Below are 27,060 nucleotides of genomic sequence, written 5' to 3'. Positions count from 1 at the left end.
CAGCATTACACTGTGCAAACTCAGGGCACACATCTTAAATGGGAAAAGGAAAAAAATACAACGAGATTTACCATTTCATTTTTAATAACAGAAATGCCAACTATCTGATCCAAAACTTCTGCTACAAATGCCTGGACTGGTGTCCCATCCTGAAAGACAAATGATAATATGATCACTGATTTACACACAATATTAGAATTCTAAGTTTGCTATTTGATCTTAACTGTAAATTCCAATAACATACTAAATTTAAAATACTTTGCTCTCTGTACATTCTGTGCACTGTTCTATTACAGTCATCTTTCCCTAACATAGGGACCAATCCTGCAATAAGCTCCAGATGGATGGACCCCTGTGCCGAAACAGAGTCCCATTGATGTAAGGTATATTGTCCTAATCTTGCTCCTCTGGAAGCTAATGGCCACTTTCCCATTGACTTCAATGGAATAGGTTTGGACCCTAAGAAAGATTGTTTAGTATATGGTAGGTTTAACATTGGACAATGCAATGGACAACGACTGGTATGTCTGTAACAAGTACTCACTGGATCTCTGCGAGCTTGAGTGAAGACCTTTAAGTCATCCAGTATACTTTCATTCAAGTCAAGAGTTTTGATGAGCATTTCAACAGCAGGTGTATCACTGGTTGTTGCTGCTCTGACCTGAAATGACCTAATAAAGGAGATAAAAATGACAAGTTTGCCCTGCTGATCAACAGAAGACTTCATTCGCCAGTTCAATCAAGTCAATGCCTTTCGCTAGCACTACCTCCACACAGTTATTTAAACATGAAATGTACTGTTCTATGCAAATTATTTTCAAACCTGTAAATTATCTCATTACATAATTTACATAAAATGTCCCACATGGATCTGCACAATACTTGGCCAATGTTAAAGTACATACGGCCCACCCCATCATCACCACTCCCAAGCAGCATGTAGCCATCTAGTGAATGAGGATGGAGCCACCATACGAAGGAACCCAAAAAATCTTGTAAAATAGAAATCAACCAAAAAAGAAAAATACACAGAGAGAAACTATCAGACCAAACTAGGAAAAAAGGACAGAGACAGAAAAGAATAATGAGAGAGAAAACAGATTAAAGAAGCCATGCTGGAACACTGAGCAAGAGGACATTGGGGACATCAAGGACACAACAAAAAGTTTCCAACAAATAAAGGCTAGGAACCATTGTGTTAGGCCCTTATCCTGCAAAACACCTTCTCACTTGCTTCACTTTAAGCATGTGGGTAGGCTTACTGAAGTCAAAAGAAAAGGAGTATTTGTGGCACCTTAGAGACTAACAAATATATCTGAGCATAAGCTTTTGTGAGCTACAGCTTACTTCATCGGATACATCCGATGAAGTGAGCTGTAGCTCACAAAGGTTATGTTCAAATATATTTGTTAGTGTCTAAGGTGCCACAAGTACTCCTTTTCTTTTTGCGAATACAGACTAACAAGGCTGCTACTCTGAAACCTGAAGACAAAAGGTCTACCTGTATGTTTAAAGTTAAGCACACGTGTTTGCTGGACTGGGACCTTAGACTGTCAGCAAAAATGGCACAGACTAAATGAAATTACATGGCCCCCAAAAAAGGAAAAGTTTACTGCAGTCCAAGGAGGGAAAAAAAAAAACTGTTGCAGGGTTAGTTTTCCTTTCACTAAATGTTAAAATAAATGTTTCACTAAATGTTAAAATAGCAGGCCTTAAATCTAAATTTGTAAAACTGAATTTAGAGTTAAAATAGATTCAGCTGGAACATTAAATCAAACACTTAATGTGCAGAAGAGATGAAGGCCTAGCAGATGGGAAGCAAGGAGAGTCACTTGTGGGGTATAATAAAGTAAAAGAGAGCAGAAAATAGGTTTTGAATTGGGCTTTAAATTAAACCAGAAAGTAATGCTGTAGTCTTGCTGATAGCAACCATTATGACTAAGGGTTCAGAACGTTTTCCATTCCATCCTTCTGTTTTCATATGCTACTCTCTCTTAAATAGTGGTGAAATACAGTAAAATTATAGGGGCATAAAACAAAAAGCAATGGTGAGTTCCACTCTTGCCTTCCTAGGGTGTCATCACTTGTACTCAAAATTATTATTTTGTTTAATCACTGTCATGGCATCTGTTACCGAGAGTAGGCTTTGGTGCAGAGGTGAGTTTTACAACACAGGCCAGAATATGGCCAGAAAAAAATCATATTCTGATCTTCTTTGCTAGCATGTTCCACAGCCGCCCAGCACTGAAAATACCTCCAACTCCTGACAGCTTCCCTTTGGACCCTTCCACTACTGTGTTCCTGATAAGCACAGCAGTCTTGGAGAGCTAGGGATGAAGAGGCAGGTGCTACAGAAGCCTTGTCCCAGCCCAAGAAGATGTTTAAAGATGGTGACTATGAAATGAACCCTAAAATGAAAAGGGAGACGGGGGGTTGGAGATCTATTATTATGTGTTCACTGCAGTTTAGTCCCACACAGGCTGTTGTGTCTTGGAAAGGTGGAGTTTGACTGGCTTTGACTGATAGCTCTGGGTAAAGGGAATGACAGTAACCCGTTCTTGACATGCTGAATGTATGGATCATGGTTGCCATGCCCTTGAAGAAGAAGAGGAAGACATGAAGACTTATCTGAAGGTGGAAAAAAGTATTCTTGGCTGCTATTGCTACCATGTTCTCAAGGAACTTGGGACAAGTGTGAGTAATTTTCTGAAATCTTTTACTATTTTAATAATCAGTGAGAAGAAGGGATAGGTATGGCATACATGTGAGCACAGCGAGTTAACTAAATGTGCAGCGATTTGGTTAGGGGAATTTGCTGATGAAGCAGAGGGGACTGAAGACTCAAGAGGCTTAACAGCTTGGTATGCTGGAAGCTCAGTAGCTCTCCATTTTGGAGCAGACTAGCTCCAGATGAAGGAACTGACAGGGCCCACCGGGTAAGATGACAGGTTGCTATGTGTGCAACCCCACAAGCCCAGCAAGAGGTGTAGCTGTTCAGTGGAAAGCTTGTCTATAGTCCAGAGCTGCTCAGCTTGCACAAAGGCTACAGTGAACATGCCAGAACTGACATCCTCTCCAACTCCAGTCAAAGACCCGGGGACAGATCTTCAGCTTGTGTAATTTGTCATAGCTCGCATAAAGTGAATATAGAGCTATCAAAATTTACACCAGCTAAGGATCTGCCTCCTGTTGCACATTACATGAGCTTCTGCAGACATCAACGGGAGGATGTCAGACCTGACCTTCACAAAACCAAGTATTTCCATTAAGCAGGGTTCAAAAATATAAAATTTAACAATTGCTATAACACCAGGAAAAGACAGTTACCTTTTTCCATAACTGGTGTTCTTCGAGATATGTTGCTCATGTCCATTCAACTTAGGTGTGTTTGCTTGCCACATGCACTTGTGCCGGAAGTTTTTCTCTGAGCAGGATCTGTAGGGGACCAGGTCTGGCACCCCCTGGAGTGGCGTGCGTGTGCTGCGGCATATAGGATGCCACCGGCCCCCTCCACCCTCAGTTCCTTCTTGCCAGAAACTCCGACAGTGGGAAAGGAGGGCAGGATGTGGAATGGACATGAGCAACACATCTCAAAGAACACCAGTTATGGAATACGGTAACTGTCTTTTCTTCTTTGAGTGATTGCTCATGTTCATTCAACTTAGGTGACTTCAAGCAGTACCCATGGAGGTGAGTAAGGAGTTCCCATACATTGCAACATACATTGCAACACAGCTCTGCCGAACCCAGCATCGTCCCTGGCCTGCTGAGTATGGCATAGTGGGCCATGCAAGGTCCTGCATCCTTTCAGCTGTAGAGATGAAAAAATGAGTCGAACTACAGAAAGGCTTTGTCCGATCTAGGTAGAAAGCCAGGGCCCTTCTTATGTCCAAAGCATGGAGGTGCCTCTCTTCACTAGTCTCACGGGGCTTAGGGCAGAAGACCAGCAGAAAGATGTCCTGGCACATGTGAAAAGCGGACACCACCTTGGGAAGGAAGGCCGGGTGGGGCCAGAGCTGGACCATGTCCTTATAGAAGACTGCGTATGGCGGTTCCAAGGTCAGGGTATGCAGCTCGGATACTTGCCTCGACGACGTCACCGCCACCAGGAAAGCTACCTTCCATGATAGGTGAGACAGGGAGCATGAGGCCAAAGGCTCAAAGGGCGGGCCCGTGAGCCTGGACAGAACCAAACTGAGATCCCACTGAGGGACCGGGGACCGAACTTGAGCAAAAAGTCTTTCAAGACCTCTGAGGAACCTGACCGTCAAAGTCATGGGAGAACACCATCTGCCCCTGGACGGGCGGATGAAAGGTGGAGATGGCTGCCAGATGCACCTTGGTAGAGGAGGGTGCCAGGCCCTGATTCCTCAAATGAAGCAGGTAGTCTAAGATCAACTGCACCAAAGAATGCGAAGGGGAGATGCCCCACTCAGCCACCCAGTGGGACCCCTTGTCCATTTTGCCAGGTAGGTCTGTCTAGTTGAGGGTTCCTAGGAGGACCTGCTGGACCCCCTCCAAACAAGTCCGTTCTTCAGGGTTCAGCCACAACATCCACGCCGTGAGGTGGAGAGACGTGAGGTTGGGGTGCAAGTGTCGACCGTGGTCCTGTGACAGCAGGTCTGGTCAATTCGGCAGAGGCCACGGCGGGGACAGCTGCCAAGCTCAACAGCATGCTGAACCAATGTTGGCGCAGCCATGCTGGTGCGATCATGATAACTTGGGCCCTGTCTCTCTTGACTTTCGACAGGACCCTGCTGACGAGCGGGATCGGGGGGAACGTGTACATCAGGCTTCCTGCCCAGGACAGGAGGAAGGCATTGGAGAGGGAGCCCTTGCCCAGACCCCGTCTGGAGCAGAAGCAATGGCACTTCCTGTTGTGCCTGGTGGCAAACAGATCCACTTGGGGAGATCCCCACCTCTGGAATATCGCGCAGGCTACCTCTGGTTGGAGTGCCCACTTGTGATGAGAGAAGTCCCTGCTTAGGTGATCTGCTAACGTGTTCTTGACCACTGGGAGGTGACACCCTTCTAGATGGATTCCGTGGTCGATGCAGAAATCCCAAAGATGGAGTGCCTCTTAGCATAGGGCAGAGGATCGAGCTCCCCCGCTGTTGATACAGACGAGTCTCATCTTACAAGCATTTAACGTGCGCAAATTCAGCTTTGCGCAGTCTGCAAAAATAAAAAAAAATTAAAAAGGAGAGAAAAATAACAATTTAAATACTGTACCTTGCCTGGCATGGCACACAACATACATGCATGCTGCCACATGATCTAGGAAGCGCAGGCATACCCTGGCTGTGGTCAGGGGAAATGCATAGGGACTTCTGCAATGAGGTCCGGTAATGCCCTGAACCTCTCAAGCAGCAGGAACGCTTTGGCATAGGTTGAGTCAAGCACCACTCCAATGAACTCTAGTCTCTGTACCAGAACTTCCTGGCTCCCTAGCTCCTCTGTTGAATCTTGCTTCTTGGCTTCTTTTACCTCTAGATACTCGATTTGCACTAGCATATTTGTTTAAGCAAATTAAATAATTAGATGTCCAAGAGGTCATGTTTGTACCCACAGCTAACTGGAGAAAGCAATTTTTTAGCATGAATAAAATAGCACCTGCAAAAAAAGGAGGCTGCATTCAACAAGAAAGTTGGGTCCATTGTCATTACGATAGATTAGGAAACACTGTCCTGGGTCTGTGTATTCTCATCTCTCTCCCAGTATGGAATAAACCCATTCTAGAGGTCCAGTTCCTCTGACTGCTCAAAAAGGCAGGAAACTATTATTATTATTATGCTTTTTAGTGAAAATCGAAGGAAAGTATCCATTAAGCATTTCAGCCTTTGCTTTGTCATCTATTATTTGTTCTCCTTCTCTGTTAAGTAGCAGAGCTACACTTCCATTTGCCATCCTCTTTCTTTTTGTGTACTTGATACTTTTTCTTATTCTTTTTACTGTCTTTGCTAATCAGTACCTCATTTTGTGCCTGTGCCATTCTTTTTCTGATTTTGCCCTTTCATGTCTATACTTTGCCCCTTAACTCAACCCTGTGATTTCTCTTTTAATCCATTTTATGCAACTCCCTTTCTAGTCACCAGTATTTTTAAAGCTCATGGTACCTCTAGAATATATTGATCTTTTACTTTACATATTTTGCTTTAAGTGACAGCGAGTTTGCTGCTGCACATTGAGTTTATTCTTCAGAATCTTCCCACTACCCTGAACCATTTTCCCCTTTAGATTTTCTGATCATGGAACTTCACTCACAAGCTAATTTTGAAGTCTGACTTCAGAGACTCTTCAGAAGGAAAGTCCTCCAGAACTGCAAGCAGTCGGAGGAAAGGTCACTGATGCCCTAACCCTTGTGCTTTCATGGAAACATGCATACCACTTGGAACGCACGTGATTTATGCGGAACTATAGAGACTTTTACAAAACCTTGAAGACCAGTTTAAATTTTGATCACAAATATCAAAAGGACACATGGCTACCATTCTCACTGATGAATTACTCAACAGCTGTGCCTGAGATTACCAGTAATTACTTCAATGACTTCCTATGTGGCCAAGTGGAAGATGAAATAGGTTCTTTACATAATACACAGGTTTCAGAGTTAGTCTGTATTCACAAAAAGAAAAGGAGTACTTGTGGCACCTTAGAGACTAACCAGTTTATTTGAGCATAAGCTTATAAGACATAAGCTTATAAGACATAACTTTCATGTCGTGATATTACAACAAAAAAACTTCAAATCCAGACTCCAGCGAGAAACTGTTGAATTGGAATTCATTTGCCCATTTGATACAATTAACTTAGGCTTGAATAGAGACTGGGAGTGCTAAGTCATTATGCAAGGTAACCTATTTCCCCTTGTTTTTTCCTATCCCTCCCCCTCCTCAGACGTTCTTGTTAAACCCTGGATTTATGCTGGAAATGGTCCACCTTGATTATCATACACATTGTAAGGAGAGTGGTCACTTTAGATAAGCTATTACCAGCAGGAGAGTGGGTTTGTGTGTGTGGGGTGTGTGAGAAAACCTGGATTTGTGCTGGAAATGGCCCAACTTCATTATCACACACATTGTAAGGAGAGTGATCACTTTAGATAAGCTATTAGCAGCAGGAGAGTGGGGTGGGAAGAGGTATTTTTTCATGCTTTGTGTGTATATAAAAAGATCTTCTACACTTTCCACAGTATGCATCCGATGAAGTGAGCTGTAGCTCACGAAAGCTTATGCTCAAATAAATTGTTTAGTCTCTAAGGTGCCACAAGTACTCCTTTTGTTTTTACATAATACACAGAAGCCCAGTTTCCTTGTCTGGAAATAAGCTTTGCTTAGGCCCATGAGTAACTGTCGCTACTGCATGAATTATTGGTATAATTCATGAGGTGACTAATTACAAGTTCAAAATGGAAGTGTTGCTGAGCAATTATTCAATGAGCAACTGAATTTACAAGACCATGGGATGGACACTTGTGATAAATATAAAGGGAGGGGTAAACCCCTTTAAAATCCCTCCTGGCCAGAGGAAAAATCCTCTCACCTGTAAAGGGTTAAGAAGCTAAAGGTAACCTCGCTGGCACCTGACCAAAATGACCAATGAGAAGACAAGATACTTTCAAAAGCTGGGAGGAGGGAGAGAAACAAAGGGTCTGTGTCTGTCGGTATGCTGCTTTTGCCGGGGATAGACCAGGAATGGAGTCTTAGAACTTTTAGTAAGTAATCTAGCTAGGTATGTGTTAGATTATGATTTCTTTAAATGGCTGAGAAAAGAACTGTGCTGAATAGAATGACTATTTCTGTCTGTGTGTCTTTTTTGTAACTTAAAGTTTTGCCTAGAGGGATTCTCTATGTTTTGAATCTAATTACTCTGTAAGGTATTTACCATCCTGATTTTACAGAGGTGATTTCTTTACTTCTATTTACTTCTATTAAAAGTCTTCTTGTAAGAAAACTGAATGCTTTTTCATTGTTCTCAGATCCAAGGGTTTGGGTCTGTGGTCACCTGTGCAAATTGGTGAGGATTTTTACCAAACCTTACCCAGAAAGTGGGGTGCAAGGGTTGGGAGGATTTTGGGGGGAAAGACGTGTCCAAACTACATTTCCCAGTAAACCCAGTTAGAGTTTGGTGGTGGCAGTGGATATTCCAAGGACAAAGGATAAAATTAATTTGTACCTTGGGGAAGTTTTAACCTAAGCTGGTAAAAGTAAGCTTTGGAGGTTTTCATGCAGGTCCCCACATCTGTACCCTAGAGTTCAGAGTGTGGGAGGAACCTTGACAACACTATATAATTGTAACAGGGTGCACTAGGCCCTTTAAGGCAGGCTACAGGCCCAGCACGGCTACTACACTACGAAAGAGGTGGAAGACATGAATCTCATAGCAAGAAACTTTATCATGCTAAACAGCATAAGAGTTATAATAAACTATTCATTTCATGACATAAGACCATGGCCAATATCCCAGCAAACAGCAATGTTCAGAGTATTTCAAAACTCAAAAGATACAAAGTACATGCACTACAAGAGAAAACTAAGAGGTAAATAAAGTGATGAAATGACTTTCCCAATGAAGTTATCATTGTGTTCTGTGTGTTTCAGAAATGCATTGCATCAAAAGTAAGGCAGACTTTGATTAAAATGGTAATGATCCAGTAGGCAGAAAACAGTGAACAGGAAGGTGCAATAAGGACCTTACAGTTCAGGCAATCTGCAGCATGTCTTTCTTAAAGTGTGGTGCCCAAAACCAGACACAGTACTCCAGCTGAGGTCTCACCAGAGCTGAGCGGAACAATTACCTCCCATGTCTTACATACAACACTCCTGTTAATACACCCTAGAATGGTGTCTGCCCTTAGTGCAACAGCATCACACCATTGACTCATTTTCAATTTGTGATTTACTGTAACCCCCAAATCCTTTTCTTCAGTACTACCACCTAGCCAGTTGTTCCCCGTTTTGTATTTATGCATTTGAGTTTTCTTTCTTAAGTGCAGTACTTTTGCACTTTATTCGCAAAAAGAAAAGGAGTACTTCTGGCACCTTAAAGACTAACCAATTTATTTGAGCATAAGCTTTCATGAGCTACAACTCACTTCATCGGATGCATACTGTGGAAAGTACGCAAGAGGTGCCACAAGTACTCCTTTTCTTTTTGCGAATACAGACTAACACGGCTGTTACTCTGAAACTTTGCACTTTATTGAATTTCATCGGACTGATTTCAGACCAATTCTCCAATTTATAAATGTCATTTTGAACTTAATCCTGTCCTCCAAAGGGCTTGCAACCTCTCCCAGCTTGGTGTTAGCCACAAATTTTACAAGCGCACTCTCTACTCCATCATTTAAGTCATTAATTAAAATCTTAAGTAGAATTGGACCCAGGACAGACCACTGCAAGCCCCGACTTGATATGTCCTTCCCCTCCCAGCTTCACAGCAAACATAGATAACTACTCTGAGTATGGTCTTTCAAATAGTTGTATACCCATCATATAGAAATTTCATCTAGACCCCATTTCCCTAGTTTGCTTGTGAGAATGTCATGTGAACCTATGTCTAAAGCCTTACTAATGTCCAGCTATATCATGTCTATTGCTTCCCCATTATCCACTAGGCCAGTTATCTGTCAAAGAAAGATATTAGATGGGACAGATAAAGAACAAACAAATGTTTATTACATGCTCTTAGTCTACAATTAGATAATTCAGAGAATTTAATCCCTTTATACCACTTTGCATCTATAACTAATCTGAATCTGTTAATGTAACATTTTAATGAAGCATTTTACTGTGCTTATTACTTTATAAGACATTTAATATGAATTTTTGCAAGCCAGTGAAGCTTGTTTGCTTTTGCATTTGTAGCCATCTCCCTATTTGTAATGTCACTGAAGGAAAGTAATTAATTAATTAATTTTAAATAAAAATATAATGTACTTTAGCCACTGTCTATACAGTCCCTTTATGTTAATATAATTTGTTATAGCAAAGCGTTTACTTGAGCAGGCCTGCACGGTGAAACACATAGAGCTCATGATCAAGAGTGGAGTTGCTGGAAGGATTAACTCGAACAAAATTCTGGATCAGAAGGAATTCCGGCACAAGATGTGGCACTGTGATGATGCAAAAGTCTTTGTCCTGAAAAGATTTACAAAGAATACTCTATATCGGTCAATAAACAACAAACAGGTTATTAGTGATTTTAAAAACAAATTTTAAAAAGGTTCCCACTGAGACTTAAGAAAAAACTGACACATAAATGTAGATCAACATTTAAAATGGACACAGTGCTGCAAGTATAATTCACACCTACACTCTGTGGCACTCTGTCCCCCTCTAGTGGTGATTGGACCACATACAGATGTTGATGAATTTTGGCTACAAGTCCAACCAGACTTTTTAACTGAACCTCATGCTTTAAGATCCGAGGTCCCCTAAATACAACTTTTATCTTAGAGGGGACCCAATCTGACAGTTTCTCTTACTGTACCCATATGCCACTTCCCCACAGTGCTCCATACCATCTGGAAGGATAGAGTGCTATGAGGTCTGTCAGGACCACGTTGAGGCATCATTCAGAGGGCAGAGTTAAGGTTGTGGGATGGAGGATTGTCTCTGTAGATTTTAGAGCAGTTTGAAATATCAGCTGTCAAACCAGAAATTTACTTGTTAGTGCAAAACTTCCTGAGGATCCACGGCAGAATGTAGGCAGAGAGCAACTAATATGTACAACACACATTCTCAGAAATGGCCTCAGTGCCAGGACTCAAACTCAGAGTACGTGTGCACTTCCCTGGTTAAATAGCCACAGGCTGTAACCTTGAGTTAGCCCCCTACTCTGACATCAGGCTGGCTGCAAATACTTTGACTTGCAACAGAGCCCCAGTTCTGCTGCACGTACACAAATTACTTTCTCTGACTCATCAACCTAGCTCAACCCACCTTGTAGATCCGACTTTGAGCTTGAATAACTTTTAAAATATTGCTTCTTATAGGGGTAGTGGGTGCTGATCTCTAGCTGAGATCAATCCCAAGAGGTGAAATCAGTTTGTGGTGGATCTGAGCCAAAGTTTGAATCCTTGGGGTACACAACGAAGTATAGGAATTCTAAAACATTGATGTTACGTGATTTTTTTTGGGGGGGGGGGCCTGTATCTTGACAACTCCTTGACCAAAGAGCATCAAATTTGGATAATTAACCCTATCCCAGATCCCCATGAAGTACAGCAATTTTCAAGACAATCAGAGTAAGCATGTGAATTTCAGAGCACTTTGAAAAAAAAATAACTGCCGTTAAACTGTAAACTAATCTCAACTTTATCCATTGCAGTGCTACCACCCCACAATAACAAGTGACTCCTCACAGAGATTTCCTTCCCACAGGCCCCTAACGCTGGTGTGGGGGGGTCCCCCCAAAAAGAGGGGGGAATCTAGCGATGTACAAGTTACAAGTGATTTTATTTCTTATCATACCATTTTCATTCACTTTCAAAGAAAAGACTTGTTTCACCTTAAGATTTCATTTATACGTACTGGAAAGAGGTTGAAAACATATTGCAAGAAATCCAGTGACCTGCAACCAAGAGCAAACACTTTTATGTGAATAAACAAAATCATATTCAATATATACTGTATATTTCAAAATATTTCTCTCTCCCATCCATCCAGGCAGCACTTACTCATACTTTCTAATCGGAAATTTAGTTCAACACTAATCAATTGCAGAAGTTGTACGCTGTATGTCAGTTGTCATTTTCTAGGACCTAAGGCAGCAATGGAAGCAACAGTAAACCTAGAGATTTGAGCTTGTTAATTCAAGAGAAGTCTCCTCTGCGCGAGAAAGAAATAAAAGTAAGATGATGTTTACTCAGAATAATCCTGCAGGAGACTTTTAGAAATTTTGCCTGAGTAGCATTAGTGCCCAGTAAGTCTGATCACCAGGGGGTACAAACAGTTGTAGCTAAGGACTAAGGTATTTCCATCATGCACCAAAAGACTTACTGTTCCACTAATACCCATTCAGTAGACCTATCCAATACCTATAAAACTAAAAGGAACATCTATACTTTAAAGTCTAACATTTATTTGGGCATAAGCTTTCGTGGGTAAAAGCTTTCAGTGCATGCATCTGAAGAAGTGGGTTTTTTACCCATGAAAGCTTATGCCCAAATAAATCTGTTCATCTTTAAGATGCCACCGGACTCCTCATTGTTTTTGTGGATACAGACTAACAGGCCTACCCCTCTGATAGGTATACTTTGAAAATTGTTCCTATACATTTCCCTTCTTTTCACTTTTCACCTATCGTTTTAGAATAAATCCCCTTTCTTTTCCCTGGTGAAAGTGAAATGTAATGTTCAAGTTGAGTAAGACAATAGAAACTTAATTATTTTATCCGGTTTCTGCTACATAAAAGAACATGAAACTGTTCTAAACCCAGCAAGAGTTATGTGGAAGTTTTATTTCTACGCTCTCAAAAGAGAAAAAAGTATGTATTTTATATGCATCCAACACACACAAAGTTATTTCAAAAGACTAACCATGATGGCAGTAAACAATTAAAGTAAATAACCTTCCTGTGGTTTCAGTCCCAATAAGAATGGAAAGAGTAATCATTTTTAACTCAGGTGTTTATAATTGAGTGGATAAAAGTGAAACTTTATGAAAATACAATAGGGTGACCAGATGTCCCGATTTTATAGGGACAGTCCTGATATTTGGGGCTTTGTTTTATATAGGCACCTATTACCCTCCACCCCCGATCCAATTTTTCACATTTGCTGTCTGGTCATGCTAAAATACGACTCCACATGTTGGGACTGGGATTGTAGAATCAAAATAATGCAGTAAAACATTCGCCTATCCTGTACAATATAAATGTAAAGCTATGCTTCATTGAGATGAGTCTTTTCCCCCCCGCACATATAGTAAATCCATGACAATGCAATTTCCCTTTCTCCAACACTCAGTATCTTCTCAACAGAAATGGGCTCACGAATGGGGGGAAACACCAGAGGAATCAAACTTTTTTCTGTCACTAACAAAGGATCAAAGAATCTCATTTCAGATCAACTGGAAGTTTAGTTCATTCATATATCACTTCCAGTCCACATTCTGGCTCTAGATTTAAAGAGATGAAAACATTTGATAACCTAATGGATAGTACAAATTCTTCACTACTGAATTCCCCTTGAGGGGTAAAAGATAGTTACTTCTCAGTAACTGTTACATTTCTGCAAATTACTGCTCTTGGATCTGTGCTTCTGCATGCAAGTTCAGCAGGAACTCCTTCAGTACAAATTCTAAGATACCACTCCCAGTCTAGGTTATCTCATGCCATCCACTCAGATACCTATGCTACCCCCAGTGCTCTAATGGCCTGTTTCTTTCCCAGAAAAAGGTAAACATACACTCAAGTAAAGTGAATTAAAGAGAGAAAGATATATATTTTATATTATTATTATTATAATATATATTTAAGTCACAAGATTTACAGACAACTCAACTCCATGGAGAGGAGGCTGTTTGAGTGTTAAATTTAGAGAAAAATAGTTACAGGTAAGTAATGATCTCTTTCCTAAAGATATCCATCTTGGAGTCTGAACAATTCCAAAGATGTCTCTAAGAAAAAAATTAAAGGAGACTGCAATCTGTAGTGTATAATGATAAGCAAGGTGAACATACCTTGAGCATTATTAACAATGGTGTGTGAGAAGGGGGAAATGTCAAGAGAAAAATATAAAGGTGGACAAATAAATTAAAGATACATCCCCCAGCAAAACAAAACTGCTAGAGGACAGGAGAGCTGGATGTTCTTAACCCACAAATAGGTCTTGTATACATGGTGGAAATTTCCCAGCACAGTTATAGCAGAATAACGATTCCACTATAGCTATTCCATTACATTGGGAGCTATTCCGGAATAACTGTCCCATATGGATACACTGTCACAAAATAAAAGTGATCTTATTATGGAATAATCACTCCACTTCTCTTATTTTAGATTAGAGTGTCCACATGGGGAAATTATTCCAGAATAGGTATCGTGGAATTCAGTGGTAGCTGTGCCATCAATTTCCCTTGGTATACAAACCCATAGATTTGTAAAACTGATAGCGCAAAGTGGGATTTCTCTCTCGATGCTGAATCTAGGCAAGATTGCTTGGTAAAAAACATACAGAAGATTATGTGGCTGCTTTGCATCTCTCCTGAATGCAAACATAATGGATACTTGCACATGTAGCACATATACCTCTCGATACAACCTTTCCTTTTTCTTCCAGGTACGCAACAAGGGAATGTCTTGTGGGACACTGCCCAGTCTTACACTTAACAGGGTTTCCTGACCTAAGAGGCATGATCCTGGCCCTCCTTGCTTGTTTATAAAAACCTGATTGTCTTTTTGAAACATAGCCACCTGTTGGGATTCTAAAATATCACAAGGTTCTTAGAACAATTAGGACTGCCATCATATCCAGAAAATAGACATACAGTTGCGGATACTCAATGGGGTGCATAACACCTTGGGGGAGTGGGGGGGGCTGCCCATTCCAAGCAGGATGCATCTTTGGTGAATCCAGTTGGTATTGAAGGAATTTTGAAGTCCACTGCTAATTGTACTTTGTTTCTCGACTACCACTAAGTGAAGCTTAGATTTTGTCAGTCACTGAGGGTCTCCTGAGGCTGTCTCATGTGGAAATGTGCCACAGGTATTTCAAATAATGTTACAATCATCAGACTCAAAATTCATGACTTCATCTCTAGGAAACACCTGTTGGCTCTGGTAAATCATCTGTCAGATCCATAGTGATACAGATCTCATCCTGGAGAAGTAGAATCTAGCAGAGCTGCTACATACTATAATTCTTTCTGAGGTACAAACGTGGACTTTGAGTATGTCTACATGGGGAAATTTACCAACATATTTACAATGTATAATTATACCATTGTAGTTAAACTGGTGTAAACTCATTGTGTGCACTCTCTTATTTCCAAATAATGAGTGTAGATGCAGAAATTACGCTGATATAACTACAGCGGCATAACTGTGCCTGTTCATTTCCCCATGTAGACAAGCTCCTAGTGAGTAAACTACCTCATCCTTGGAGACTTTTTAGAGTGTTTTCTGATAAACCAATCATCTAGATCAAGGGCATCACTCATTTGAAGGAGAGGGTCAAATTCTATGTTTATGGTCTGTGGCCTGGGGTATAAATTCAGGACTATATGCTTCACATAGTGCACAGTGTCAGTGAGAGATATGCACAGAGATCAAAGGGACAATAAGACCTATAAATAATAATGAAACATTTTGTTATTTTGGTGCTTATTGTTGCGTTCATCAATCAGTGAGAAAATCTGTTCCCATTAGGACCACTGCTATTTCTGCTCTTTGTTTCTCTTTCTTCAACAGCCTCCTCTCTCCCACCACTTTCTCGGCCTTTGTGAGTCTCCTCTATTCTTTCCCCTACATTTCCTTCTCTGCAGCAACTCTCAGTTTCAATCCCCTACTTCCAATTCAGTGTGTTTCACTGCCATCCTCTTACCCATGTTTATTGCTGAGTGATCAGTGACCGAATAGTTACAGTTGACACCCAAGTGTCATCATGGGACTGTAAAACTGACATTCCAATCAGATTAACAGAGGAGTTGACTCCTCTGGGTCATTGTTCCAAGACATCTGCAGACTCAGGCATACATCACTAGCAGGGAAATATTGTGTACACACAGTTCATATTTAGAAGACTACACTCTGCAGTCGCCCGGGCTACAAATTTACTTTAAAAATATTAGATTCTGGAGCATCCAAATAGGTCATGTGGGCTACATAAATATCTTATGAAGGCTGGATCTGGCCTGCAGGTTGTATATCTGACATCTTTCATCTAGATAAGGAAGGACATTCACTCATCTATTAAGGCTCACGGTCACGATCACCAAGCATTTGATGGAAACATGCAACACTGATACCAATCCAACAGGCAATGCACAGTATTGTTGCTGTTTCCATATGAAATCTGAAATACATTCCGTGCTTCAGATGTATCCTTATGGAAATATCAACATGATCCAGAGCAAACACATATTATTGTTATTTATTATTTGTATTAAGGTGTAGAGCTTCTCACAGCTTTCTCTCCCTGGAGTTTAGCATTCTGACTCTGGCTTCCTTCTTTTGCCACTGTCTCCCCTGTTCTGAAGGAGAGGGCAGTCTATATACTGTCCTCCTCCAGAGAGCTCCTCCTGATTGACTGGAAGAGAGGAGAGCCTGGCACATCCTACCCACAGGGCTCCTGATCCCAGGCCCTTAAAGGAATAGAATCCTGGAGCCCCTCCCCCCACCTCCCGCCATCCAATTCCTTATTCCCTGGCACTGCTTTCTCTTTTCCTCTACCAGGCCATTTCCTGGGTCTTTGTTCATTCCAGCTCCCTGGCATGGGATCTTCTGGCCCCTTCCACTCTAAAAAGGCAGATATACCCCATTACAGGATATGTGAGCCTTGTTCCACAGCTGCAATTAGTATTTGGCCCCAAAAGGATGGCTGTTTGTATTGCAACCTGGTAACTTTTCTGTCATAGGACACCCCATCAGAGGAGATGTGTGAAAAATTTTAAGTGGAAGGTGAATGCTTCATAAAGTTACGAGTGAATGCATGCAAGCAGTTAGATGGAAATTAATTCAACCTTAACTGCAGCAGATGGAGTCACTCCCCCAACTGCCTTAATAAATCAGGTTTCTGTTAAATTATTAGAAACCGAATACCTATATGTCTATACTTGCCTTGTTTCATGTTTCTCATCAATACAGAATAGCTGAATACAGAAAGCAGTTACAGCTCCTCTGTACACAGGATGAAAGGAATCTCTCTCATCAGTCTCTAAGGTAGGTGTCCCAGCGGCTTTCAAATCGGTGTCTATGACATCATCTATTGGCAATTCAGCTCTGGAAACAGTGTTTACACTCTCCTTCTGCAGCAAGAAGAGACAAGGGACCAAACTGAAACCACATTTCCTTTTTTGTGTGTTTGTTTAATGAGTCTTTTGTTGCATCATTCTTATTTTACATCATTCCCAGCTGAAATACAGGGTTGTACTTCACCCAGCACAATACATTCTGCCCCATCTAGAAGTTTAGGGGTGCATTTTTAATGAAATTTCTGCATGGCTATAAATTGATTAATGCCTGCAGTAAGAGGTTTGAAATAAAGACAACAATATGTTTGGGAACAGATATTTCTCATTACTGTCCCTATGTGGAACAATAACAGAAATTTAATCTCAGGAAATATTTTCGAATGTAAAAATTTGGATTCCATCCAAAGTTTAAAAAAAATTTGAAAGAACAAAAATGAGAGCAATTCAGAAAATGTCATCTTGGAGATTAACAACTGCGATATTTGAAGAACAAGAGACTAGTTTTGAAAATATACTGAAAGGAAGAATAGAAGACAGATACAATTGTTTAAAATTCTATGGGCCAAATTCTCTGCTAACTTTGACCCCATACAAAATCAAATTACTTCAGTGGGGTAGCATGGGGTATAAATCATGACATAGTTTGGCATAGTAAGGGAACCTGAGTCATCTCACTTAAAGAAATGATGATTTCCTATGTATGAGTAGTTGCACTTCATAAATATTATTCTTTGTTGCTTAAAAAAAATTTCCTTTTAGATCTGCATGGAAGAATTCAGATTTGGTATAGTGGTCTCCCTGAGATCCAATACCAAATCTAACAATATACTAAAATTGATTACTATTGTATAGGTCTCAAAGCAGAACTTTGCACAAAATATCCATACCTTATATGTATTTAAAATAATCAATCCACTCAATGTGCATCGTGTCAATTGATTTATTATAACCTGCTATATCACGTAAATGCTAATATTGAATAAAGATTTTATTTAAAAAATTATTTCACTTTAAAGAGTGGAAGCAAATCACAGTGTCAATACAGTTGAGAAACAGCCAATTATTGACATTTACTTTCAAATTCACTGTTCATTCCAAGTGAATTTAACATGTCCCCAAAAAAGGCCCAAATAAATAGGATTTGGGTGGGAAATCTAGCAGGTTTTTGCCAGAGGAGGAAATTTAGAATCTGTCTTTCTCTAGTCAGGGGGTACAATGCAATGTGGCCCTTCTGCGAGGATTCTTGGTTACTGGAGTCACATAACTATGGATTACCTGACCCCAGCTGGGCCCCTTGCGGTCTCCTAGTGCTGTCCCGTTATGAGCTAGAGAGCCCATATATATGCACAGGTAGACATGCATGGAAAACAGTTTTGCCAGCTCCAAGTGTTCAGAAGTCTTGAGCCAGGCCACAAAAATTAATGATTTGAAAAAGTAACAACTGCATCTTTTTTCTTTGTCCTCTGGTTATTCAGCATTTAGGTAACACATTTTCAAATTTTTCTCTGGAACCACAAGGGCTAGAATCTTTCACTTAAAACAAAAACAAAAAAAGGTAAGCTGAGATTCTGTTGTAATAACATGGCTCCAGGAACTGAAGCTTTAAAAAAAATACCAAGTATTGCAAAAGTTGGCAACAATGGGAAAGCCTTGGGTGCCCACGTGCCAAAAAATAGATTTCATTCAAAAATGCACTGATGATGAGTATTTTGATAAACTCTTGATTGTACCTGGCCCTCACCTCTGAAACATTACAACCGAAAGTGTTCAGACTAGAATGTGAGGCGACAATATCCAAGGCTTGGAGAAGGACATCTTCAGTTTTAGTGTCCATCTGAAGAGAAAGCAATCAGTAACACATACAAATTAACATTCATGAATCATTTGTTTTCCTATGGATCACTAATTCTGGACATATTAAGCTCTCATTGATAACTCTGATCCTTTTTAAATCAATGTAAAAACTCGCACGCTTTTGAAAGTCCCCTCTATGAAGCACTACATAGTATAACTGGCTCATAACTCTTGCCATTTAGTCCTTTTAAAACCAATTATGTCTGCAGACAAAGGCAGCTTATTGCAATACCAAGGACAATAAAAACACATACAAAAACATTCCAGAGTATTCCATTTGGTTTCTTCATCCCAGATTCCTTTGGAAGATAGGGATTCATTTAGTCAGGCTGTTACTGCAACTAAACTGGAATCTGGCAATCCTAACTCCACCTTCCTTGCCATCTGCCTTACCAGATTTACGTTGGCTTGTAAAGGCTGCATCTGAACTAGTAAATGTCATAGTTATGATTCACCATCCCTGGAGCTTTACCAGTGATAGCAACAATGGAGCATAGACAGGACGTGGGGATTTTTACCACTTCACTTAATTCTACAGCATAGTGGCAAAAATTCCAAAGCTTGGTCTACACTAGTGCTTCTCCCACAGCGGAGCTTCTCTGGAGTTCAGTTACAGCTATGGTGTTTATTAATGTAGACAAGGCCAAAGTGCCCAGCTCCCATAGCGCTACAGAACGCAAGCATATTCATACTTAGTCAGCCAGTCGATGGGCAGTGCCTTCCCCAAAGCGGCACCAGGGCCAACTTCATTCTAGCTATTTCCTCTTCTGTTCTCCAGAGGCTTTAAGACAATTCAGATGCCAATGGTTTTCAACTAATCCTAATGACTACTTCATAACTTCCCCGAGCCTTACTGCACAGGTGAGTATGAATTCTCGTAAAGTACTGCAAAAGAGCTGGAAATAGAGGGACCCTAATAGTCTGACCTCTTCAAAATTACAGGAGACCCTGGCAATTAGAACAGTTTTGACAAGCAGGTTTATAGTTAAAGTACTTACCCAGCTCCAGCGGATGTTGCTAGATACTTAGGCTACTTTGGCTATATCTACACTACACACCATTGGAGGCGGGGTATAGTGTGCATATGGCTAACATGCCACAGTGAAAAGCATGCCGTGTCCACCCTGCAGTGTGTAGCTATATGTGTCAGTGAAAGGCTCTGGCAGAGGGGAGGCAGCGGGAAAAGGTTTAAACAGCTCCCCACTGCTGGAGCCTTTCACTGCAGCGAGGAAAGACTATGGCAGTGGGGAAGCGTTCCCTCCACCAGAGCCTTTCCGCATTCCTGGAATCTTTCCCTGCTGCAGGGAAGGGATCCAAGCAGCAGAGAGCTGGCAGAGCCTTTCCCCGCTACCTCCCAGTTGCCAGATCCCTTCCCCACTGCCAGTCTTTTCCTGCAGGGAGGCAATGGGACACTACACTGCTAAAAAGAGCAGTGTAAACAGGGAGGCATGACTTGGGTGAGTAAAGAGACATATAGTGAGACTAAATGTAGTCTGGACTCCTCTTTTGCATGTAGTTTTTAAACAACCAACAACAAATCTCAATTTTTATCCTTCTGAATTTATGACTATGTTTCTAGTGTTTTATTTAAAAGGCATCCTGCATTTGATAGTTATGGCATTTATTTAAATGTCCAGTGAATTATGTTTAGTAATATTACCTGAATATCCATGTCATGGGCACTAATACACTCAGAGTTTTGAGATAAAACAGATTCTGCTTCTTGACTTGTTTGGCTGCTTTTTTCTTCATCTGAATAATGAAAAGGAATAAATGCATCAAAGCAGCTTACAAAATGGATCCATAAACATCAGCATCACAGCAGTACATGAAGTATAACTCTCAGCAGCACACCACCATTAAGATGTTTCTTATGATCATGGTTAAGATTGAGCCATTACATTCACTTTACTAAGACTTCAGCATATCTGAATATTTACTCTGAAGACAAAACTGTAGAGGTCATTTTAAAACAGAGGATTTGAACAAAAGATAACCTGGAAACATTCCTGACTAATACTGTGTTTAGATGTAAAATTATATTTGGACTCTAACTGAAGGGGGACAATGTGGTCAATGGTTGAACTACCGATTGGATAGTCTGTCTCCTACCATTCAGTACCCATCTCTGCTGCTAACTTGTTATATGACCTTTGTAAATCACTTAACCTGTCTCCCATCAGCCTCTCCATCTGTAAAATGGAGATAATATTTCACAGAGATGCTGTGAGGCTTAATTCATTAATGTTTGTGAAGAAGTGTGACATCCTCAGATGGTAGGTGCCAGAGCAATCTGAAGTATTATGATTATCATCTATAAAATTAAAATAGTTAATTCCCTACCTCAAAGGGACTATAGTTACATTTTATAGAATTTGCCCTTTGAGAGCCTGTGATTATAGGTGCTATATAAGTACAATGTGTATTTTAATGGGAAATTATCACACAGTGCTTGAAAAATTGTCGGACAAATTTGACATCTCAAAAGGCAAAAATGAAGATACTAGTCTACTAATAGTCTCATTCTTTTTTTAAATCCAAGGGTCACTAGTTTTCACTATAAACTAGTTACTCCAACTGCTATATACACCCCTTACTAAAAAAAAACCCTGGTGAAATAAGAAAATTTCCCTTCTCTCCTCTCCCACTACTACTTTTATTCCAGTTGGTTTTTTAAAACAGATTCTTAACCTTTTGGAAACTAAAGGCCATATTTTATGGGAGTGATGCTGAGCAATTTTTAAACTCTGGCCCTAGGCAATAGTTTGGCTGGCAGTCTAAAAGGGTTAATGGTGCCTCTCCTATCTTGTTACTTCCCTGTCTCCTCCATTGCAGCTAGTGCTTGCCTTTGGGGCTCAGACCAGACATATTCCAGGATCCTTTTACACAACTGCTGCAGCTCCTTTGAAGCACTGCAGCATCTGCATATGGATCTGGGAGCACATCTGAGCCCCAGAGGAGCTGCTGGGTGGGCAATGGGTTTCACCTTCTTAGTATGAACCAGGGTTTTGGTTACCTATGATTTTCAGTACCAGCCAGGAGTCTCTCCACGGGATGCTGAAGTAACTACTTTAAAGCACTGTGACAACTAGTTAGAAAGGATCTTTGTTGTATTTTTCAGTCCCAAAAGGCAGACACTGGCTAATCTCCTTAATGAACACCCATTTTAGCAGAGGCGGCAGATAAATACAAAGAAACCAGTTTTTAAACTATGGTAAGTGAAGAAGGGATGAAAGGGCTCTATAAACAAGAAAGGAAAGGACAACACACATTTAAATTTATTGAGACCAGATTTTAAAGTCTACACAGCACTGAGCACACTGACTGAGCTCAATTCCTAGTAATGAAAGCAATGATGATGGGATTCTGTTTTAGTCAATTGCTAACAGGTTAATAGTATTTTTGGTGTCAAAAGTGATGACTAAAGCAATAGGATTCAATTAATTTTAGTCACTTGCCTATCCACTTATACTTAGCCATTGAAAGACATGATATTTGTATTATTTATACAGAGAGAGAGAGAATATTGTGTAAATAGAGTTTCTGGATTACAGTTTAAACGAGTAAAATCCAATTAAAGCATACATTTGAACAATAGAGTTAATTTTGTTAATACTGATAAACACCAGATTTCACAATTTTCACCATGTCCAACATTTTATTCACATGGACCAAATCCACAGCTGGTGTAAACTGGCATAGCTTCACTGAAATCAATGCTACGCCAATTTACATCAGATGATGATCTGGCCCATGGTTGTTTCCTGACATTTAAAATGCTAAATGGCAGGAAAATCCAGAGAAAAACGTCCAAAATCAATTTCAGAATGTTTATGATGCATTATTGCATTTGATTTGTAATGGCTTAACTACTATGTACATATGACTTACCTATTTTACACTCATGTACAATTTGTGCAATAGGACATGACTGAAATCTGACATCAATGCAGCAGAAGTTGACTGCTGTGTTACTTTCATTCCATCCATGTGCCTGGCAGCCTTTGGGTAGCTGCTTGACAGCAATTACACAATTTTGGGAAAAAACAGTCTCTAACCCAGCTCTGCCAGGTAATGAACACTATATTCCCTTTGAAGTCAATGAGAGGTGAGATTACTCAACATCTTGCAGGAACGGTCCCTTAGTTTACAGTAGAATATCAAGGTGAGTTACTTTAAATAATTTGAAATCCTGCTGCAATTGCCAAATTTATATTCAATATGTGGAACCAAATATTAACTGATTATAGTTCATTAAAGTGAGAAACAGTTAAAAACACTGATGGAGTCAATAAATTAAAGCAAATAACCACGAAAACCCCACAACAATAAAATCTGGGATCCCTATATGTAAGCCATTTCATATATGTTAATTAGCTATCAAAATTCCTTAAAAGTCACTTTCCAAATCCTAAAGACATATTCCTAGTTCATTTTTTCATATACTTAAAATGAAGTCTCTGAAGAAAAGCTTTAATTAACAAAAGCTCTTTGAGATTTTAAGATAAAGTATGCCAAAACAGTAACCTATGAATCTGAAGACTTCTGAGCCCTGGGAGGGGGCTTCAAAAAACTCTATGCATGCTTTGTGTTGAGAAACCTAACTAACTTACAGTTCAATTCCCTTAGGTAAGTAGTTTTTGGGACAATCTCAGGCAATTTAATTTTTTAAATAATGAGTTTAAAGGCCTAAAATAATTCAGCATGATATTTTTTTAAAAAGCTATAATCACTGTCAGAAGAAATAAACGTTGATGCAATGTGCAGGCAAACACAAGTGCATATACTATATATAATATGTGGTTTCTCTAGGGGTATCACCGATGGGCACCTTTATAGAAATGATCAAATGTCATCCTGATTAATCCAACAGTATTTCTCATTATAAACAGGCTTGCAGGTGTCAGAAGTTAACTAATACATGCCTCTACTTTACATATCAATATTTATACTGATTTTATACTAAAATGAAACCCTTAATGGCTCTTCTATCCAACACAGTCAAATATAGTTGCATCACTGTTATTTGTATATGTACCATAAACGTGTGATCTGGAAGAACATTATCTACTGTAACTGAAGTAAGAAAGACTTCAACCACAAGAAAATTAAAAGATTCTGTTTGCTGGGTTGATGGTAGATGTAAAAGTCAGCAGGATCAAAAAGCCAGTTCAATAAGAAGCCTGATGAAAACCTCTTGAATCATTCCCACAGTATCATAGTGTGTTCTAGCTACCAATTCCTGACTCCATATAGAGTAACAGCCAAATTACTATAATTATAATGAAATGCAAGTGGCATATCAACATTACGTTAAACATAGATGTTGTATACTCTTTCATTTTTATTGCCCAGTATTAGATTTTGAAAGGAAAAACAACAACCACCTGCAGTCTCCATGTACAAGGGCCAAAGCAAGTTAAACAGCTTGGAAATTCTTTATTACAGCTATTTATATCTGAACAAAGCTTTTCTTGTACAGCTCACATTTTAAATATTCAGACTTTGAATTCATTAAAGATATAATGGCCCATATTTTCTGGTAGTGTAAATTAACACAGCTTCATTCTCTTTACACCAGCAGACAATTTGGTTCCATATTTTCAAAGCAGTGCACAAATGGTGTACCCATACACACACAAAAAAAAGATACTGATCCTGCAAGATATATCTATGCACTTAACTTTAGCCACATGAATAATTCTGTTGATTTCAACCATGTACGTAAACCCTGATTCTGCAAAGACTCATCCATGGAATAGCAAGATGCAATTGCTATAAATGGACTCTATTTCTACCATAATCAAGCTATAACATATAACATTACTTTTTAAAAAATATACTTTTAAAGATGACAGAAAGGAGGGGGGGAATTAGATTTATGCCTTTTTTTCCTGAATACTTCATTAAAAAAAAAAAAGCTTGAAAGTTTTTGTTTGGTTGGTTGGTTGGTTTTAAATATGCTGTTTTTTACATTAAAATTTTTGCATCACCGCTGTTTTTCCTGACATTCTTTATGAATGAGTGGAGATCGACAAGATTTATAACATCACATATGCCACATAAGTGAAACTTGATTAACTGAGAGCAGAAGTGGGTTTTATACAGACTGTTTAAAACACCAGCTTTCTGTTAACAGACATTAAACTCTAATACCTAACAAACAATAGGAAGAAATGCTCTTATTAAGATAATCAACCGAGGTGCAGATTTTGGAAAATTTACCAAATAAAGAGCAAATTTTCAATAAAGAAACCATGCAAAATGACAACAAATAAAGGGCATACAAATTTTTGTAACCTCCAAGCAGCTAGTATATCAACTAATTTGGTAATAGATGTTATACTGTATTAATAAATGTAAGCTAGCTTAATTTTTTTACTTTGATTTTAAAAACAACAAGAACCATTTTCCTCTTGCCCGTTTTGGCCAGATACAATAGACTAACTCTTTAAAGCGTACATGCAATACCTACTAAGAATTTACTGGTGCAGCTTATTGTTTTAAAGGTGTTTCTTAAAGTTATGAAGATTAAGTTATTTAGTGTCTTTTGGTAAATATTCATTTGGCCTTTTAAAGACCCAATCCTGACCCTAATTTACATGGCTTTATAAGATCCATTCAGCTGACTGTGTACCTGGCCAACTGATCCTGAAGAAGGCTGACCCAGCATGCAAGGTTAGGAAAGAGAGGACCCACATACACACTACAGTCAAGAGGTTGGAGCTTCCCAACAAACAGTGGACTTGTACTAATGATTTTTCCTCCTCCCACAGCCCTATTTGTATTCCCAACACTGTCCTTCACCTAGGTCTGCAGTAACACTCCAGCAGCTCCAGGGGCAAGGAGGTGAGATAGAATAAAATGGTGGAGTTCCTTTATTAACATGGTGGTTCTTTGCAGGGGAGGGAAAGGAAAGTTGATAGGATAGCTAGGAGTGTGTTCTTTCCTCCATCTTCTTCCCTGAGGCTGACAGTTCTAGGATATCTCTGGGTGACTGGTTTTAGGCTGCTCAGTGGCCCTCTTTTTGGTCTGAGACAAGGCATTAGAAGCATTCAATGAAACAGATAATTGTGGTAACTTATTAGTGCTCATTCTTATTCTATTATTGATTATTAACAAATAGCAAAATGTAGTTGTCTATGCAAAAAAACAAACACTAGCAAAAAAACTCTTCAGTGCTTCTTAAGAAAGAGAGGCCAGAGAATGACAGTGCATCATTTAGAGAACTTTTCTACTCTTCAAGCAATTCATATACCAACTTTATTATTATCATTATCATTTATTTGTATTATGGTAGCCCTTAAAGGGCAGGGCCCCATTGCGCTAGACACTGTACAAACACATAACAAAGAGATTTATTATAAACTCTTCAAGTCAGAGACTAGGTACAAGACTATAAGCAGAACAGACAGAGCACAAGGAAACAATGAGATGATACTGGTCAGCTGCCTAACTATTCTCAGACATTAGAATCAGCTTCAAAATGAGACCTTAACTTAACAGACCAGTTGCAGATGACATCTGGGGGACATGTCTAATGCTTTAACTTTCCAAGATTTGAACTTTGTTTATATAATGCTACTGATCCTGAAAGATCTTCCAATCTCCTCAACAGTGACAAGCATTTAATAACCAGAGACAACAGCTGTCAAACCTTCTCAGACCTCCCTGCCTAGTGTTGAGCTAGACCATTCCAAAAGGTTCCCTTCCAACCCCATGAAATAATTATATATTTGGAAGTTAAAAATAAATGTAGCCTAGCTGATTTTGAATCTATATATTTTACTCTGTTTTTACCTGTTTCAATACTTGGCTCCTGAGGTAGTTTGAGAATATCATCAGGATGTGGTTTGCAGAGACCATGGAAAGGCCCCAGGTCAAAACAGTCATGAAGCAGTTGTATATTCACTTCCGAGCACACACTCATGAAACCTACTGCAGTGCCATCATCCTGAAATATCAAAATAACATTACCACACTCTTAAAAGCTGCAAGTCTATATAAAGACATGAATTTGGGGCACAAGAAAAGGCCACACAATCCAATATACTTCATACTTTTTATCTTAAATCCCACCTAACAAAGCTACTTTGTTCCAGGGTTTGAAAGATTTAAATAGGAATAGCCAGACTGGATCAGCTTGAAGGTCCAGCTAGCTCAGTATCCAGTCTCTAACAGTGGCTAATACCAGATACTTCAGAGGAGGGTAAAAGAAAATGTAATAATCTCGATTTAAATATGCACAGGGGAAGAATAAAAAAATATTGTAAGGTGTTTTGTATCTCAA

General features: G+C 39.7%; 1 protein-coding gene across 4 annotated transcripts in view; it reads right to left on the bottom strand.

Moving 5' to 3' along the window:
- The window catches only part of CFAP61 (cilia and flagella associated protein 61), a 209,177-nt gene that overhangs the window by 159,095 nt on the left and 23,022 nt on the right, over nucleotides 1-27,060 (bottom strand). For all 4 annotated transcript variants that reach the window (XM_048842440.2, XM_075127270.1, XM_075127267.1 and 1 more), the window contains exons 8-15: nucleotides 26,571-26,724; nucleotides 20,431-20,522; nucleotides 18,658-18,750; nucleotides 16,783-16,970; nucleotides 11,535-11,574; nucleotides 10,000-10,139; nucleotides 545-671; nucleotides 72-149 (exon numbers count right to left, since the gene is read on the bottom strand). In XM_048842440.2, coding sequence (XP_048698397.1) covers nucleotides 72-149; nucleotides 545-671; nucleotides 10,000-10,139; nucleotides 11,535-11,574; nucleotides 16,783-16,970; nucleotides 18,658-18,750; nucleotides 20,431-20,522; nucleotides 26,571-26,724 — 912 coding nt within the window. The remainder of the gene's footprint in view (nucleotides 1-71; nucleotides 150-544; nucleotides 672-9,999; nucleotides 10,140-11,534; nucleotides 11,575-16,782; nucleotides 16,971-18,657; nucleotides 18,751-20,430; nucleotides 20,523-26,570; nucleotides 26,725-27,060) is intronic.

Source organism: Caretta caretta, chromosome 3 (genome assembly GCF_965140235.1).
Source record: "Caretta caretta isolate rCarCar2 chromosome 3, rCarCar1.hap1, whole genome shotgun sequence".
Classification (NCBI taxonomy): Eukaryota; Metazoa; Chordata; order Testudines; family Cheloniidae; genus Caretta; species Caretta caretta.
Note: the sequence above shows the minus strand (reverse complement) of the source record. Positions and strands in the feature narration are given on the sequence as shown.